Source organism: Salvelinus fontinalis, chromosome 5, assembly GCF_029448725.1.
Source record: "Salvelinus fontinalis isolate EN_2023a chromosome 5, ASM2944872v1, whole genome shotgun sequence".
NCBI classification, from domain to species: Eukaryota; Metazoa; Chordata; class Actinopteri; order Salmoniformes; family Salmonidae; genus Salvelinus; species Salvelinus fontinalis.
In genome coordinates, this window is record NC_074669.1 from 2110923 (window position 1) to 2128375 (window position 17453).

General features: G+C 48.7%; 1 protein-coding gene across 4 annotated transcripts in view; it reads right to left on the reverse strand.

The window, feature by feature from the left end:
• LOC129856189 (synaptotagmin-7-like) overlaps nucleotides 1–17453 on the reverse strand; it is a 371304-nt gene that overhangs the window by 205843 nt on the left and 148008 nt on the right. For 3 of the 4 annotated variants that reach the window (XM_055924306.1, XM_055924303.1, XM_055924305.1), the window contains exon 2: nucleotides 1781–1887. In XM_055924306.1, coding sequence (XP_055780281.1) covers nucleotides 1781–1887 — 107 coding nt within the window. The remainder of the gene's footprint in view (nucleotides 1–1780; nucleotides 1888–17453) is intronic. The other variant, XM_055924304.1, reaches the window with a different exon arrangement.

A 17453-nucleotide genomic window follows, 5' to 3' on the forward strand; every position in this document is an offset into this window, starting at 1 on the left:
CTACGGTTAGCAACTGCACATGGGGACAAAGACCATACTTTCTGGAGAAATGTCCTCTGGTCTGATGAAACAAAAATAGAACTGTTTGGCCATAATGACCATCGTGGGACGCTTCCTAGAGAAGTTAAAGTTTGGTCGCAAATGGGTCTTCCAAATGAACAATGACCCCAAGCATGTTTCCAAAGTTGTGGCAAAATGGCTTAATTAAGGACAACAAAGTCAAGGTATTGGAGTGGCCATCACAAAGCCCCGACCTCAATCCCATGGAAAAGTTGTGAGCAGAACTGAAAAAGCGTGTGCGAGCAAGGAGGCCTACAAACCTGACTCAGTTACACCAGCTCTGTCAGGAGGAATGGGCTAAAATTCACCTAATTCGTTGTGGGAAGCTTGTGGAAGGCTACCCGAAATGTTTGGCTCAAGTTAAACAATTTAAAGGCAATGCTACCAAATACTAATTGAGTGTATGTAAACTTCTGACCCACTGGGAATGTGATGAAAGAAATACAAGCTGAAATAAATAATTCTCTTTACTATTATTCTGACATTTCACATTCTTAAAATAAAGTGATGATCCTAACTGACCTAAGGGGATTATAACTAGGATTAAATGTGAGGAATTGTGAAAAACTAAATGTATTTGGCTAAGGTGTATGTAAACTTCCAACTTCAACTGTACATGTGTGTGCCTGTGCGTGTGAATGTGTGTGTGTGTGTGTGTGTGTGTGTGTGTGTGTGTGTGTGTGTGTGTGTCATTATACAGAGTCAACAACTTACATTGCATTATACAATATGACATTTATTCTGTTGTGTTTCACATGCTGTACTATTCAGATTGTCTTGTTGGGATTATAAGATATATCATCTGTGTATTAAACTGTGTGTGCTGTAGGACATCTGTGTATTAAGCTGTGTGTGCTGTAGGGCATCTGTGTATTAAACTGTGTGTGCTGTAGGACATCTGTGTATTAAGCTGTGTGTGCTGTAGGGCATCTGTGTATTAAACTGTGTGTGCTGTAGGACATCTGTGTATTAAGCTGTGTGTGCTGTAGGACATCTGTGGATTAAACTGTGTGTGCTGTAGGACATCTGTGTATTAAGCTGTGTGTGCTGTAGGGCATCTGTGTATTAAACTGTGTGTGCTGTAGGACATCTGTGTATTAAGCTGTGTGTGCTGTAGGACATCTGTGTATTAAACTGTGTGTGCTGTAGGGCATCTGTGTATTAAACTGTGTGTGCTGTAGGACATCTGTGTATTAAGCTGTGTGTGCTGTAGGGCATCTGTGTATTAAGCTGTGTGTGCTGTAGGGAATCTGTGTATTAAACTGTGTGTGCTGTAGGGCATCTGTGTATTAAGCTGTGTGTGCTGTAGGGCATCTGTGTATTAAACTGTGTGTGCTGTAGGGCATCTGTGTATTAAGCTGTGTGTGCTGTAGGGCATCTGTCTATTAAACTGTGTGTGCTGTAGGACATCTGTGTATTAAGCTGTGTGTGCTGTAGGGAATCTGTGTATTAAACTGTGTGTGCTGTAGGGCATCTGTGTATTAAGCTGTGTGTGCTGTAGGGAATCTGTGTATTAAACTGTGTGTGCTGTAGGGCATCTGTGTATTAAGCTGTGTGTGCTGTAGGGCATCTGTGTATTAAGCTGTGTGTGCTGTAGGGCATCTGTGTATTAAACTGTGTACACTGTAGGGCATCTGTGTATTAAACTGTGTACGCTGTAGTGCAGTGTGTGGGTGATGTAGTGCAGTGTGTGGGTGCGTGCCTGTGTGTGTAAACTCACCAGCTTGCGTTGACACCAGCCACAGACGCCACACAGAGCCACCAGCCAGACAGTACACACGGTGACTGCTAGAGACACCAGAAGCACACTGAGGGACAAGGAGCCTGCTGGAGGGACAAGGATTGAGAGAGAGAGAGAGAGAGTGAGATAGAGAGAGAGACAGAGAGAGAGAGAGAGAGAGAGAGAGAGAGAGAGTGTGTGAGAGAGAGACAGAGAGAGAGACAGAGAGAGAGAGAGAGAGAGACAGAGAGAGAGAGAGAGAGACAGAGTGTGAGAGAGAGAGAGAGAGACAGAGAGAGAGAGAGAGATAGAGCGAGACAGAGACAGAGAGAGAGAGAGTGAGAGAGAGAGTTGAGTGACTTCAGCCTGTACATACATTGTACATACAAAAGTTCTACAATGCTGTTTTGTGATGTAAAAAAGAGTCAATCACATCCTCAAACAAGTCAAAGGCAAACTAAGATATCTGAAGACAGTAAGGGGATGATGATGTCACAACAGACAGTGGGGGGATGATGATGTCACAACAGACAGTGGGGGAATGATGATGTCACAACAGACAGTAGGGGTATGATGACATCACAACAGACAGTGGGGGGGTGATGATGTCACAACAGACAGTAGGGGGATGATGACGTCACAACAGACAGTAAGGGGATGATGATGTCACAACAGACAGTGGGGGGATGATGATGTCACAACAGACAGTGGGGGTATGATGACATCACAACAGACAGTAGGGGGATGATGATGTCACAACAGACAGTAGGGGTATGATGACATCACAACAGACAGTAGGGGGATGATGATGTCACAACAGACAGTAGGGGGATGATGACGTCACAACAGACAGTAAGGGGATGATGATGTCACAACAGACAGTGGGGGGATGATGATGTCACAACAGACAGTGGGGGAATGATGATGTCACAACAGACAGTAGGGGTATGATGACATCACAACAGACAGTGGGGGGGTGATGATGTCACAACAGACAGTAGGGGGATGATGACGTCACAACAGACAGTAAGGGGATGATGATGTCACAACAGACAGTGGGGGGATGATGATGTCACAACAGACAGTGGGGGTATGATGACATCACAACAGACAGTAGGGGGATGATGATGTCACAACAGACAGTAGGGGTATGATGACATCACAACAGACAGTAGGGGGATGATGATGTCACAACAGACAGTAGGGGGATGATGACGTCACAACAGACAGTAAGGGGATGATGATGTCACAACAGACAGTGGGGGGATGATGATGTCACAACAGACAGTGGGGGGGATGATGATGTCACAACAGACAGTAGGGGGATGATGACGTCACAACAGACAGTGGGGGGATGATGACGTCACAACAGACAGTAGGGGGATGATGATGTCACAACAGACAGTAGGGGGATGATGACGTCACAACAGACAGTAGGGGGATGATGACGTCACAACAGACAGTGGGGGTATGATGACGTCACAACAGACAGTAGGGGGATGATGATGTCACAACAGACAGTAGGGGGATGATGACGTCACAACAGACAGTAGGGGGATGATGACGTCACAACAGACAGTAGGAGGATGATGATGTCACAACAGACAGTAGGGGGATGATGATGTCACAACAGACAGTAGGAGGATGATGACGTCACAACAGACAGTGGGGGGATGATGACGTCACAACAGACAGTATGGGGATGATGGCGTCACAACAGACAGTAGGGGGATGATGGTGTCACAACAGACAGTAGGGGGATGATGATGTCACAACAGACAGTAGGGGGATGATGACGTCACAACAGACAGTAGGGGGATGATGACGTCACAACAGACAGTAGGAGGATGATGATGTCACAACAGACAGTAGGGGGATGATGATGTCACAACAGACAGTAGGGGGATGATGACGTCACAACAGACAGTGGGGGGATGATGACGTCACAACAGACAGTAGGAGGATGATGATGTCACAACAGACAGTAGGGGGATGATGATGTCACAACAGACAGTAGGAGGATGATGATGTCACAACAGACAGTAGGGGGATGATGATGTCACAACAGACAGTAGGGGGATGATGACGTCACAACAGACAGTAGGAGGATGATGACGTCACAACAGACAGTAGGAGGATGATGATGTCACAACAGACAGTAGGGGGATGATGACGTCACAACAGACAGTAGGGGGATGATGATGTCACAACAGACAGTAGGGGGATGATGACGTCACAACAGACAGTGGGGGGATGATGACGTCACAACAGACAGTAGGAGGATGATGATGTCACAACAGACAGTAGGAGGATGATGACGTCACAACAGACAGTAGGAGGATGATGACGTCACAACAGACAGTAGGAGGATGATGACGTCACAACAGACAGTAGGAGGATGATGACGTCACAACAGACAGTAGGAGGATGATGACGTCACAACAGACAGTGGGGGGGATGATGACGTCACAGCAGACAGTAGGGGGATGATGATGTCACAACAGACAGTAGGAGGATGATGACGTCACAACAGACAATAGAGGGATGATGACGTCACAACAGACAGTAGAGGGATGATGACGTCACACCAGACAGTAGGGGGATGATGACGTCTCCATTAACTCTTCCTGGGGTCCAAATACATTAAGGCATATGACACAAAACAACTACAATTACAAATAAAACATTTGATCAAATAACATTATTATACCGCTACGTATCTACAACACAATACGTACACCATCACTATACAACAATACCACAGTGAACGGGTGTTAGCGTGCGTGTGTTAGCGTGCGTGTGTTAGCATCCGTGTTTTAGCGTGTGTTAGCGTGCGTGTGTTAGCATCCGTGTTTTAGCGTGTGTTAACGTGTGTTAGCGTGTGTTAGCGTGCGTGTCTCCTCACAGTCCCCGCTGTTCCATAAGGTGTATTTTTATCTGTTTTCTAAATCTGATTCTACTGCTGCATCTGATGTGGAAAACCTGATGCGGAATAGAGTTCCATGTAGTCATGGCTCTATGTAGTACCGTGTGCTTCCCATAGTCTGTTCTGGACTTGGGGACTGTGAAGAGACCTCTGGTGGCATGTCTTGTGGGTATGTATGGGTGTCTGAGCTGTGTGTTAGTCGTTTGAACAGACAGTTTAGTGCTTTCAAAATGTCTCTCATAAAAACAAGTAGTGATGAAGTCAATCTCTCCTCTACTTTGAGCCAGGAGAGATTGATATACATGTCATTAATATTAGCTCTCTGTCCACATTTAAGGGCCAGCCGTGCTGCTCTGTTCTGGGCCAACTGTAATTTAAGTCCCTCTTTGTGTCACCTGACCACACGGCTGAACAGTAGTCCAGGTGGGACAAAACTAGAGCCTGTAGGACCTGCCTTGTTGATAGTGCTGTTAAGAAGGTAGAAACTAGGGCCTGTAGGACCTGCCTTGTTGATAGTGTTGTTAAGAAGGTAGAAACTAGGGCCTGTCGGTCCTGCCTTGTTGATAGTGTTGTTAAGAAGGTAGAAACTAGGGCCTGTAGGATCTGCCTTGTTGATAGTGTTGTTAAGAAGGTAGAAACTAGGGCCTGTAGGATCTGCCTTGTTGATAGTGTTGTTAAGAAGGTAAAAACTAGGGCCTGTAGGACCTGCCTTGTTGATAGTGTTGTTAAGAAGGTAGAGACTAGGGCCTGTAGGACCTGCCTTGTTGATAGTGTTGTTAAGAAGGTAGAAACTAGGGCCTGTAGGACCTGCCTTGTTGATGGTGTTGTTAAGAAGGTAGAAACTAGGGCCTGTGGGACCTGCCTTGTTGATAGTGTTGTTAAGAAGGTAGAGACTAGGGCCTGTAGGACCTGCCTTGTTGATAGTGTTGTTAAGAAGGTAAAAACTAGGGCCTGTAGGACCTGCCTTGTTGATAGTGTTGTTAAGAAGGTAAAAACTAGGGCCTGTAGGACCTGTCTTGTTGATAGTGTTGTTAAGAAGGTAGAGACTAGGGCCTGTAGGACCTGCCTTGTTGATAGTGTTGTTAAGAAGGTAAAAACTAGGGCCTGTAGGACCTGCCTTGTTGATAGTGTTGTTAAGAAGGTAGAGACTAGGGCCTGTAGGACCTGCCTTGTTGATAGTGTTGTTAAGAAGGTAGAAACTAGGGCCTGTAGGACCTGCCTTGTTGATGGTGTTGTTAAGAAGGTAGAAACTAGGGCCTGTAGGATCTGCCTTGTTGATAGTGTTGTTAAGAAGGTAGAAACTAGGGCCTGTAGGACCTGCCTTGTTGATGGTGTTGTTAAGAAGGTAGAAACTAGGGCCTGTGGGACCTGCCTTGTTGATAGTGCTGTTAAGAAGGTAGAAACTAGGGCCTGTAGGACCTGCCTTGTTGATGGTGTTGTTAAGAAGGTAGAAACTAGGGCCTGTAGGACCTGCCTTGTTGATAGTGCTGTTAAGAAGGTAGAGACTAGGGCCTGTAGGACCTGCCTTGTTGATAGTGCTGTTAAGAAGGTAAAAACTAGGACCTTCCTTGTTGATAGTGCTGTTAAGAAGGTAGAAACTAGGGTCTGTAGGACCTGCCTTGTTGATAGTGTTGTTAAGAAGGGAGAAACTAGGGCCTGTAGGACCTGCCTTGTTGATAGTGCTGTTAAGAAGGTAGAAACTAGGGCCTGTAGGACCTGCCTTGTTGATAGTGTTGTTAAGAAGGTAAAAACTAGGGCCTGTAGGACCTGCCTTGTTGATAGTGCTGTTAAGAAGGTAAAAACTAGGGCCTGTAGGACCTGCCTTGTTGATAGTGCTGTTAAGAAGGTAGAAACTAGGGCCTGTAGGACCTGCCTTGTTGATAGTGTTGTTAAGAAGGTAAAAACTAGGGCCTGTAGGACCTGCCTTGTTGATAGTGCTGTTAAGAAGGTAGAAACTAGGGCCAGTAGGACCTGCCTTGTTGATAGTGTTGTTAAGAAGGCAGAGCAGTGCTTTATTATGGACAGACTTCTCCCCATCTTAGCTACTGTTGTATCAATATATTTTGACCATGACAGTTTACAATCCAGGGTTACCTCCAAGCAGTTTAGTCTCCTCAATTTTCCACATTATTCATTACAAGATTTATTTGAGGTTTAGGGTTTAGTGAATGGTTTGTCCCAAATACAATGCTTTATGGTTTTTCTAAATGTTTATTGCGTATTCCTTGCCACCCGTTCTGTAACTGCCTGCAGCTCTTTGTAAAGGGTCGCAGTGATCTGGGGCGGCAGGCAGCCCAAAGGTTTCTCGATCGAATCCCTGAGCTGACAAGGTATAAAATCTGTCCTTCTGCCCCTGAACAAGGCAGATAACCCACTGTTCCCCAGTAGGCTGTCATTGTAAATAATAATTTGTCCTTAACTGACTTGCCTAGTTCATTTAAAAAAAATGCCACTTGCTGTGGTAGCTGACATGTATAGTGTTGAGTCATCAACATACATAGACACACTGGCTTTACTCAGAGCCAGGGGCATGTCATTAGTAAAGATTGAAAACATTAAAGGGGTGAGGGAGGTGGGGGAGGAGGCGGTGGATGGGTTGACAAATGCATGAGGCATTTTTTTTCAACAGTGAAATACGCCCTCGTCTCTGTCTCTCTCAGTCTATCTCTGTCTTTTGGTCCCTCTCTCTGTCCCTCTCTCTCTGTCCCTCTCTCTCGGTCTCGGTCTCTCTCTCTGTCCCTCTCTCTCGGTCTCGGTCTCGGTCTCTCTCTCTGTCCTTCTCTCTCTGTCTCGGTCTCTCTCTCTGTCCCTCTCTCCCGGTCTCGGTCTCTCTCTCTGTCCCTCTCTCTCGGTCTCGGTCTCTCTCTCGGTCTCGGTCTCGGTCTCTCTCTCTGTCCCTCTCTCTCGGCCTCGGTCTCTCTCTCGGTCTCGGTCTCTCTCTCTGTCCCTCTCTCTCGGCCTCGGTCTCTCTCTCGGTCTCGGTCTCTCTCTCTGTCCCTCTCTCTCGGTCTCGGTCTCTCTCTCGGTCTCGGTCTCGGTCTCTCTCTCTGTCCCTCTCTCTCGGTCTCGGTCTCTCTCTCGGTCTCGGTCTCTCTCTCGGTCTCGGTCTCTCTCTCTGTCCCTCTCTCTCGGTCTCGGTCTGTCTCTCGGTCTCGGTCTCTCTCTCGGTCTCTCTCTCGGTCTCGGTCTCGGTCTCTCTCTCGGTCTCGGTCTCGGTCTCTCTCTCGGTCTCTCTCTCGGTCTCGGTCTCTCTCTCTGTCTCGGTCTCTCTCTCTGTCCCTCTCTCTCTGTCTCGGTCTCTCTCTCTGTCCCTCTCTCTCGGTCTCTCTCTCTGTCTCGGTCTCGGTCTCTGTCTCGGTCTCTCTCTCTGTCCCTCTCTCTCGGTCTCGTTCTCGGTCTCGGTCTCGGTCTCGGTCTCGGTCTCTCTCTCTGTCCCTCTCTCTCGGTCTCGTTCTCGGTCTCGGTCTCGGTCTCTCTCGGTCTCGTTCTCGGTCTCGGTCTCGTTCTCGGTCTCGTTCTCGGTCTCGGTCTCGGTCTCGGTCTCGGTCTCTCTCTCTGTCCCTCTCTCTCGGTCTCGTTCTCGGTCTCGGTCTCGGTCCCTCTCTCTCGGTCTCGGTCTCGGTCTCGGTCTCGGTCTCGGTCTCTGTCCCTCTCTCTCGGTCTCGGTCTCGGTCTCGGTCTCGGTCTCGGTCTCTCTCTCTGTCCCTCTCTCTCGGTCTCGGTCTCGGTCTCTCTCTCGGTCTCTCTCTCTGTCCCTCTCTCTCGGTCTCGGTCTCGGTCTCTCTCTCGGTCTCTCTCTCTGTCCCTCTCTCTCGGTCTCGGTCTCGGTCTCTCTCTCGGTCTCTCTCTCTGTCCCTCTCTCTCGGTCTCGGTCTCGGTCTCTCTCTCAGTCTCTCTCTCTGTCCCTCTCTCTCGGTCTCGGTCTCTCTCTCAGTCTCTCTCTCAGTCTCTCTCTCTGTCCCTCTCTCTCGGTCTCGGTCTCTCTCTCAGTCTCTCTCTCTGTCCCTCTCTCTCTCTCTCTCAGTCTCTCTCTCTGTCCCTCCCTCTCGGTCTCTGTCTCTCTCTCTGTCCCTCCCTCTCGGTCTCTGTCTCTCTCTCTGTCCCTCCCTCTCTCTCTCTCTCTCTCTCTCTCTCTCTCTCTCTCTCTCTCTCTCTCTCTCTCTCTCTCTCTCTCTCTCTCTCTCTCTCTCTCTCTCTCTCTCTCTCTCTCTCTCTCTCTCTCTCTCTCTATTCAATCAGTCAAGACATCAGTTGAAGCCTTGATATTTAAAGAAATGACAAAAATACATTCATATATAAATTTTCTTTGCACCATTTTCTTCATTACATAAACAGTGTTAAAAGGCATCATAAAGGGTGTATCCCAAACGGCACTATATTCCCTACACCGGAGCCCATAGTGCACTATATACGGAATAGGGTGCGATTAGGGACCCAAATCTAAACATTTGACAAAGACCCAACCCTTCTTTCCAATTACGCATTCATAATTTCTCCACAGACTGTCTCTCTCTCTCTCTCTCTCTCTCCATCCTTCTCTCTTTCCCTCTCTAGTTCCCTCTCTCGTTCCCTCTCTCTCTCTTTCCCTCTCTCGTTCGCTCTCTCGTTTCCTCCCTCCCTCCCTCCCTCTCTCCCATCCTCTGTTTGGTCACTCCTCTGCTGCCCCCCATGATCTCTCTCTCTCTCTCTCTCTCTCTCTCTCTCTCTCTCTCTCTCTCTCTATCTATCTATCTATCTATCTATCTATCTATCTATCTATCTATCTATCTATCTATCTATCTATCTATCTATCTATCTATCTATCTATCTATCTATCTATCTATCTATCTAGCACGTAGCCTGGCGTTAAGAGCGTTGGGCCAGCAACCAAAAGGTTGTTGCATCGAAACCCCCGAGCTGACAAGGTAAAAATCTGTTGTTCTGTCTCTGAACAAGGCGGTTAACCCACTGTTCCCTGGCCGCTTAGGGCGTGGATGTCGATTAAGGCAGCCCCCCCCCCGCTGCACCTCTCTGATTCAGAGGGGAGGGGAGAGAGAGGAGAGAGGGGGGAGAGGGGGGAGAGAGGGGAGCCAACCCAATCCCAGGGGGAGAGGGAGGAGAGGGGGGAGGGCAGGGAGAGGGGAGAGAGGGGGGAGGGCAGCGAGAGGGGAGCGAGAGGGGAGGGCAGGGAGAGGGGAGCGAGCAGAGAGAGGGGAGCGAGAGGGGAGGGCAGGGAGAGGGGAGAGAGGGGGGAGGGCAGCGAGAGGGGAGCGAGAGGGGAGGGCAGGGAGAGGGGAGAGAGGGGGGAGGGCAGCGAGAGGGGAGCGAGAGGGGAGGGCAGGGAGAGGGGAGCGAGCAGAGAGAGGGGAGCGAGAGGGGAGGGCAGGGAGAGGGGAGCGAGCAGAGAGAGGGGAGCGAGAGGGGAGGGCAGGGAGAGGGGAGAGAGGAGGGGGAAACCCAATCCCAGGGGGGAGAGGGGAGAGAGTGTGCCCACCATAACACAACAACAACGACAACAAGGACAACAAGGTCAGCGTGACAACAATGTCAGCGTGACAACAAGGGCAGCGTGACAACAAGGGCAGCGTGACAACAAGGGCAGCGTGACAACAAGATCAGCGTGACAACAAGGGCAGCGTGACAACAAGGGCAGCGTGTCAACAAGATCAGCGTGACAACAAGGGCAGCGTGACAACAAGGGCAGCGTGACAACAAGGGCAGCGTGACAACAAGGTCAGCGTGACAACAAGGGCAACGTGACAACAAGGGCAGCGTGACAACAAGGTCAGCGTGACAACAAGGGCAGCGTGACAACAAGGGCAGCGTGACAACAAGGGCAGCGTGACAACAAGGGCAGCGTGACAACAAGGTCAGTGTGTCAACAAGGGCTCCTCCTAGGAATACAGTAGATTCATTCAGGAGTCTTTTGAGACGGAGACACTATGCATAGAAAGGGCAGGAGTCCATCGATGGTCCAGCAGCGAGGCCATTGGTAGAACGACTACATAGTAAATAAGGAAGCACTAGTGATGATATACTGTTCCCTACATGCAGTACACACAACCATCAGACCAGGCCAAGTCAAAGTGCCAAGTTGTCATCAAGGCAAAAGGGTGGCTACTTATAACAAATATAACATATCAAATATAACATATATTTTGATTTGTTTAACACTTTTTTGGTTACTACATGATTCCATTTGTGTTATTTCATAGTTTTGATGTCTTCACTATTTTTCTACAATGTAGAAAATAGTAAAAATAGTGAGTAGGTGTGTCCAAACTTTTGACTGGTACTGTAAATAAATATATATATATATATATATATATATATATATATATATATATATATATATATATATATATATATATATATTTATTGTTGAATAATATAACTTATAAATGCTTCATGAGGTTAGTTCAACTGCCACACACCATCGGAACCCAGAATATAAACTTGTTTTACTCCAATGTTTTTAAACATTGTAAATGTAAACAAACACTGTATAGCCTCATAACGTGATTAAAACTATAATGTTGATATCTTCGTACGGTCCTATCCATCGCTCTGTCTATTCATTTGAGAGTGGTTGCATTTCTCCAGGTCCATCCCTCAACTTTTTACCAAAACAGAGGCAGGGTGGGTATTTTGTTGTTGTTTCATCTGTGGATTTGCCTTTTTAAACAGCTGCATATTATCAAGATGTCAAAGTGTCACCAACAAAAAGGTAAACAATAGGCCAATAGCAAATGCAGCATATGGCATTCATTTTCCACGTGTAAAAGCACTTTTCAGGAGTGCTCAAAGCATGCCAGTCCATGAGCGCAGCAATTATTTTTCATCTTGAATCAACGAGCCCAATCAGTCGTCCATGACAGCACAATCATAAACAACAGAGTAGGGCTGGCTAATAAGTCCTTCCTTTTGGGGTCATGCTCAGGTAAAACAATATTGTCTAATCTATACTTCCATTTTTCCAAGTCCTATTGTTGAAGATCAAGGGATATAACATTTTTTGGAATGACTGGAATTCTAATAAACTTTGTTTTTTAATATAAAGATATAATTTAATCGTATTATTATATGTAGTAGAAAGCGATGGGTTAGAAGAAGCCTACATAGCCAACCCAAAAAGTAAAATGTAAACATTGTAACAATGTAACATTGATTTATCCTGCAATAGATGTCGTTCAATTGGTAACATGCATTCTTTGTCTTCTTCTAATGCCTCTTAAAAGGGGAAAGTAATCTAAAAGTAACGGAATGTAATCAGATTACGTTACTGATGACAATTGTTGGACATGTACTGTAACAAGTAACTGTAATGGATTACATTTAGAAAGTAACCGAGCCAACCGTGGCTGTATTGAGTGACACCAACGGATAGAACGTTTCATCTTCTGAATTTGAAACGATGCTCATACAAGTGGAACATGAGTCCAATGACGGCATTCCTAGCGGCGCAGCGGTCTAAGACTTTGCGTCTCAGTGCTAGAGGAGTCACTACAGACACCCTGGTTCAAATCCAGGCTGTATCACAACCGGCTGTGATTGGGAGTCTCATAGGGCTGCGGACAATCGGCCCAGCGTCATCCGGGTTTGGCCGGGGTAGGCCGTCATTGTAAACAAGAACTTACTCTTAACTGACTTGCCTAGTTATATAAAGGTTAAATAGAAGAGTATTGGCTCAGGGTCGAGCAGCTGCATGGTAAATAAGGGGCTCTGGGATAATGACCTGACTATAGTGTATATGGCAGCTCAGGTCAATGCCATGACAATTCCCTGAGGAGGCGCCCTGCCTCGTAGCTCATTGACTCTATGACAGACTAGAGGATGGAGACCTGTGGTATACATCAGAGCTCTCAGACAGGCTGAGGCTCATGGTCCTCTCTTCCCTGGGCTGCATCATGGAGAAGGGATGCTCAGTGCACATGGCCCTCTCTTCCCTGGGCTGCATCATGAAGAAGGGATGCTCAGTGCACATGGCCCTCTCTTCCCTGGGCTGCATCATGGAGAAGGGATGCTCAGTGCACATGGCCCTCTCTTCCCTGGGCTGCATCATGAAGAAGGGATGCTCAGTGCACATGGCCCTCTCTTCCCTGGGCTGCATCATGGAGAAGGGAGACTCAGTGCACATGGCCCTCTCTTCCCTGGGCTGCATCATGAAGAAGGGATGCTCAGTGCACATGGCCCTCTCTTCCCTGGGCTGCATCATGGAGAAGGGAGACTCAGTGCACATGGCCCTCTCTTCCCTGGGCTGCATCATGGAGAAGGGAGACTCAGTGCACATGGCCCTCTCTTCCCTGGGCTGCATCATGGAGAAGGGATGCTCGGTGCACATGGCCCTCTCTTCCCTGGGCTGCATCATGGAGAAGGGATGCTCAGTGCACATGGCCCTCTCTTCCCTGGGCTGCATCATGGAGAAGGGATGCTCAGTGCACATGGTCCTCTCTTCCCTGGGCTGCATCATGGAGAAGGGAGACTCAGTGCACATGGCCCTCTCTTCCCTGGGCTGCATCATGGAGAAGGGATGCTCAGTGCACATGGCCCTCTCTTCCCTGGGCTGCATCATGAAGAAGGGATGCTCGGTGCACATGGCCCTCTCTTCCCTGGGCTGCATCATGGAGAAGGGATGCTCAGTGCACATGGCCCTCTCTTCCCTGGGCTGCATCATGAAGAAGGGATGCTCAGTGCACATGGCCCTCTCTTCCCTGGGCTGCATCATGGAGAAGGGAGACTCAGTGCACATGGCCCTCTCTTCCCTGGGCTGCATCATGAAGAAGGGATGCTCAGTGCACATGGCCCTCTCTTCCCTGGGCTGCATCATGGAGAAGGGAGACTCAGTGCACATGGCCCTCTCTTCCCTGGGCTGCATCATGGAGAAGGGAGACTCAGTGCACATGGCCCTCTCTTCCCTGGGCTGCATCATGGAGAAGGGAGACTCAGTGCACATGGCCCTCTCTTCCCTGGGCTGCATCATGGAGAAGGGATGCTCAGTGCACATGGCCCTCTCTTCCCTGGGCTGCATCATGGAGAAGGGATGCTCAGTGCACATGGCCCTCTCTTCCCTGGGCTGCATCATGGAGAAGGGAGACTCAGTGCACATGGCCCTCTCTTCCCTGGGCTGCATCATGAAGAAGGGATGCTCAGTGCACATGGCCCTCTCTTCCCTGGGCTGCATCATGAAGAAGGGATGCTCGGTGCACATGGCCCTCTCTTCCCTGGGCTGCATCATGAAGAAGGGATGCTCAGTGCACATGGCCCTCTCTTCCCTGGGCTGCATCATGAAGAAGGGATGCTCGGTGCACATGGCCCTCTCTTCCCTGGGCTGCATCATGGAGAAGGGATGCTCAGTGCACATGGCCCTCTCTTCCCTGGGCTGCATCATGGAGAAGGGAGACTCAGTGCACATGGCCCTCTCTTCCCTGGGCTGCATCATGAAGAAGGGATGCTCAGTGCACATGGCCCTCTCTTCCCTGGGCTGCATCATGAAGAAGGGATGCTCGGTGCACATGGCCCTCTCTTCCCTGGGCTGCATCATGAAGAAGGGATGCTCAGTGCACATGGCCCTCTCTTCCCTGGGCTGCATCATGAAGAAGGGATGCTCGGTGCACATGGCCCTCTCTTCCCTGGGCTGCATCATGGAGAAGGGATGCTCAGTGCACATGGCCCTCTCTTCCCTGGGCTGCATCATGAAGAAGGGATGCTCAGTGCACATGGCCCTCTCTTCCCTGGGCTGCATCATGAAGAAGGGATGCTCGGTGCACATGGCCCTCTCTTCAGTGGGTTCCTAACTCAGGTCCACTATGGCAGGTCATGATGATGGGTGATGATGATGACAATTCTCTGATGACATGTCCTGTGTTCATGGAGCTGATAGACTATGATATAGAGGATGGGTACATGACTTTATCAGAGCCCATAAACAGACAGGCTATGACAGGCTATAACCCATACAGCTTTCCATCTGACAGGCTATGACAGGCTATGACCCATACAGCTTTCCATCTGACAGGCTATGACAGGCTATAACCCATACAGCTTTCCGTCTGACAGGCGGCTATGACAGGCTATAACCCATACAGCTTTCCATCTGACAGGCTATGACAGGCTATAACCCATACAGCTTTCCGTCTGACAGGCGGCTATGACAGGCTATAACCCATACAGCTTTCCGTCTGACAGGCGGCTATGACAGGCTATAACCCATACAGCTTTCCGTCTGACAGGCGGCTATGACAGGCTATAACCCATACAGCTTTCCGTCTGACAGGCGGCTATGACAGGCTATAACCCATACAACTTTCCGTCTGACAGGCCAGCCAGCGTACATGGCCCTTTTTACAGAGCTGTGGATGGTCTGTGCTGGAGTGCCTGTGTGTGTGTGTGTGTGTGTGTGTGTGTGTGTGTGTGTGTGTGTGTGTGTGTGTGTGTGTGTGTGTGTGTGTGTGTGTGTGTGTGTGTGTGTGTGTGTGTGTGTGTGTGTGTGTGTGTGTGTGTGTGTGTGTGTGTGTGTGTGTGTGTTGTGATGGCTTTGATGTAAATGGCTGGGCTGCGATGCTTTTATGATGTTAGCCAGTCAGTCAGACAGACCAGGACAGGCTGTACCTCAGTCAATGTGTTCCCTCTGAAGGTCAATAGAGGAGAGGAGTGGAGGAGGGGAGAGGAAGTGGGATGGAGGGGAGGAGGAGGAGAGTAAGGGAAGGAGGGGTGCAAGGAGGTGGAGTGAAGATGGGAAGAGTGGGAGGGTGAGGGAGAGAGAAGGGAGTGAGGGATAGATGGGTAGAGGGATGTAGAAAGGGAGGGGAAGAGAGGGGAGAGAGGAAAGTGGAGGGGTGGAGGGGAAGAGGGATGAGAGAGGGATGGGAAGAGAGGGGAGAGAGACGAAGGTGGAGGGGTGGAGGGTTGGAGGGGTAGAGAGATGGAGAAAGGGAAGGGAAGAGAGGGGAGAGAGGAAGGTGGAGGGGTGGAGGGGAAGAGGGATGAGAGAAGGAGGGGGAGAGAGGACAGTGGAGGGGTGGAGGGGTTGAGGGATGGAGAACAGGGAGGGGAAGAGAGGGAGAGAGGAAGGTGGAGGGGTTGAGGGATGGAGAGAGGGAAGGGAAGAGAGGGGAGAGAGGAAGGTCGAGGGGTTGATGGATGGGGAGAGGGAGGGAAAGAGAGGGGAGAGAGGAAGGTGGGGGGGTGAAGGGATGGGGAGAGGGAGGGAAAGAGAGGGGAGAGAGGAAGGTGGAGGGGTGGAGGGATGGGGAGAGGGAGGGAAAGAGAGGGGAGAGAGGAAGGTGGAGGGGTGGAGGGATGGAGAGAGGGAAGGGAAGAGAGGGAGAGAGGAAGGTGGAGGGGTGGAGGGATGGGGAGAGGGAGGGAAAGAGAGGAAGGTGGAGGGGTGGAGGGATGGGGAGAGGGAGGGAAAGAGAAGGGAGAGAGGAAGGTGGAGGGGTGGAGGGATGGAGAGAGGGAAGGGAAGAGAGGGAGAGAGGAAGGTGGAGGGGTGGAGGGATGGGGAGAGGGAGGGAAAGAGAGGGGAGAGAGGAAGGTGGAGGGGTGGAGGGATGGGGTGGAGGGATGGGGAGAGGGAGGGAAAGATAGGGGAGAGAGGAAGGTGGAGGGGTGGAGGGATGGAGAGAGGGAGGGGAAGAGAGGGGAGAGAGGAAGGTGGAGGGGTTGATGGATGGGGTGAGGGAGGGAAAGAGAGGGGAGATGGAGGGCCAAGGTTTACGATCTGTGTCAGTCACCTGGGCACTGGGGGGATAACAAGCTTCTAAACAAGAAAGCAGCATTCTTCAATCCCTCTACTGGATCTATATATCCCTCCATCTATCTACTGGATCTATATATCCCTCTATCTATCTACTGTATCTATATATCCCTCCATCTATCTACTGTATCTATATATCCCTCCATCTATCTACTGTATCTATATATCCCTCCATCTATCTACTGGATCTATATATCCCTCCATCTATCTACTGTATCTATATATCCCTCCATCTATCTATCTACTGTATCTATATATCCCTCCATCTATCTACTGGATCTATATATCCCTCCATCTATCTATCTACTGGATCTATATATCCCTCCATCTATCTACTGTATCTATATATCCCTCCATCTCTACTGTATCTATATATCCCTCCATCTATCTACTGTATCTATATATCCCTCCATCTATCTACTGTATCTATAAATCCCTCCATCTATCTACTGTATCTATATATCCCTCCCTCCATCTATCTACTGTATCTATATATCCCTCCATCTATCTACTGGATCTATATATCCCTCCATCTATCTACTGTATCTATATATCCCTCCATCTATCTATCTACTGTATCTATATATCCCTCCATCTATCTACTGGATCTATATATCCCTCCATCTATCTATCTACTGGATCTATATATCCCTCCATCTATCTACTGGATCTATATATCCCTCTATCTATCTACTGTATCTATATATCCCTCCATCTATCTACTGTATCTATATATCCCTCCATCTATCTACTGTATCTATATATCCCTCCATCTATCTACTGGATCTATATATCCCTCCATCTATCTACTGTATCTATATATCCCTCCATCTATCTATCTACTGTATCTATATATCCCTCCATCTATCTACTGGATCTATATATCCCTCCATCTATCTATCTACTGGATCTATATATCCCTCCATCTATCTACTGTATCTATATATCCCTCCATCTCTACTGTATCTATATATCCCTCCATCTATCTACTGTATCTATATATCCCTCCA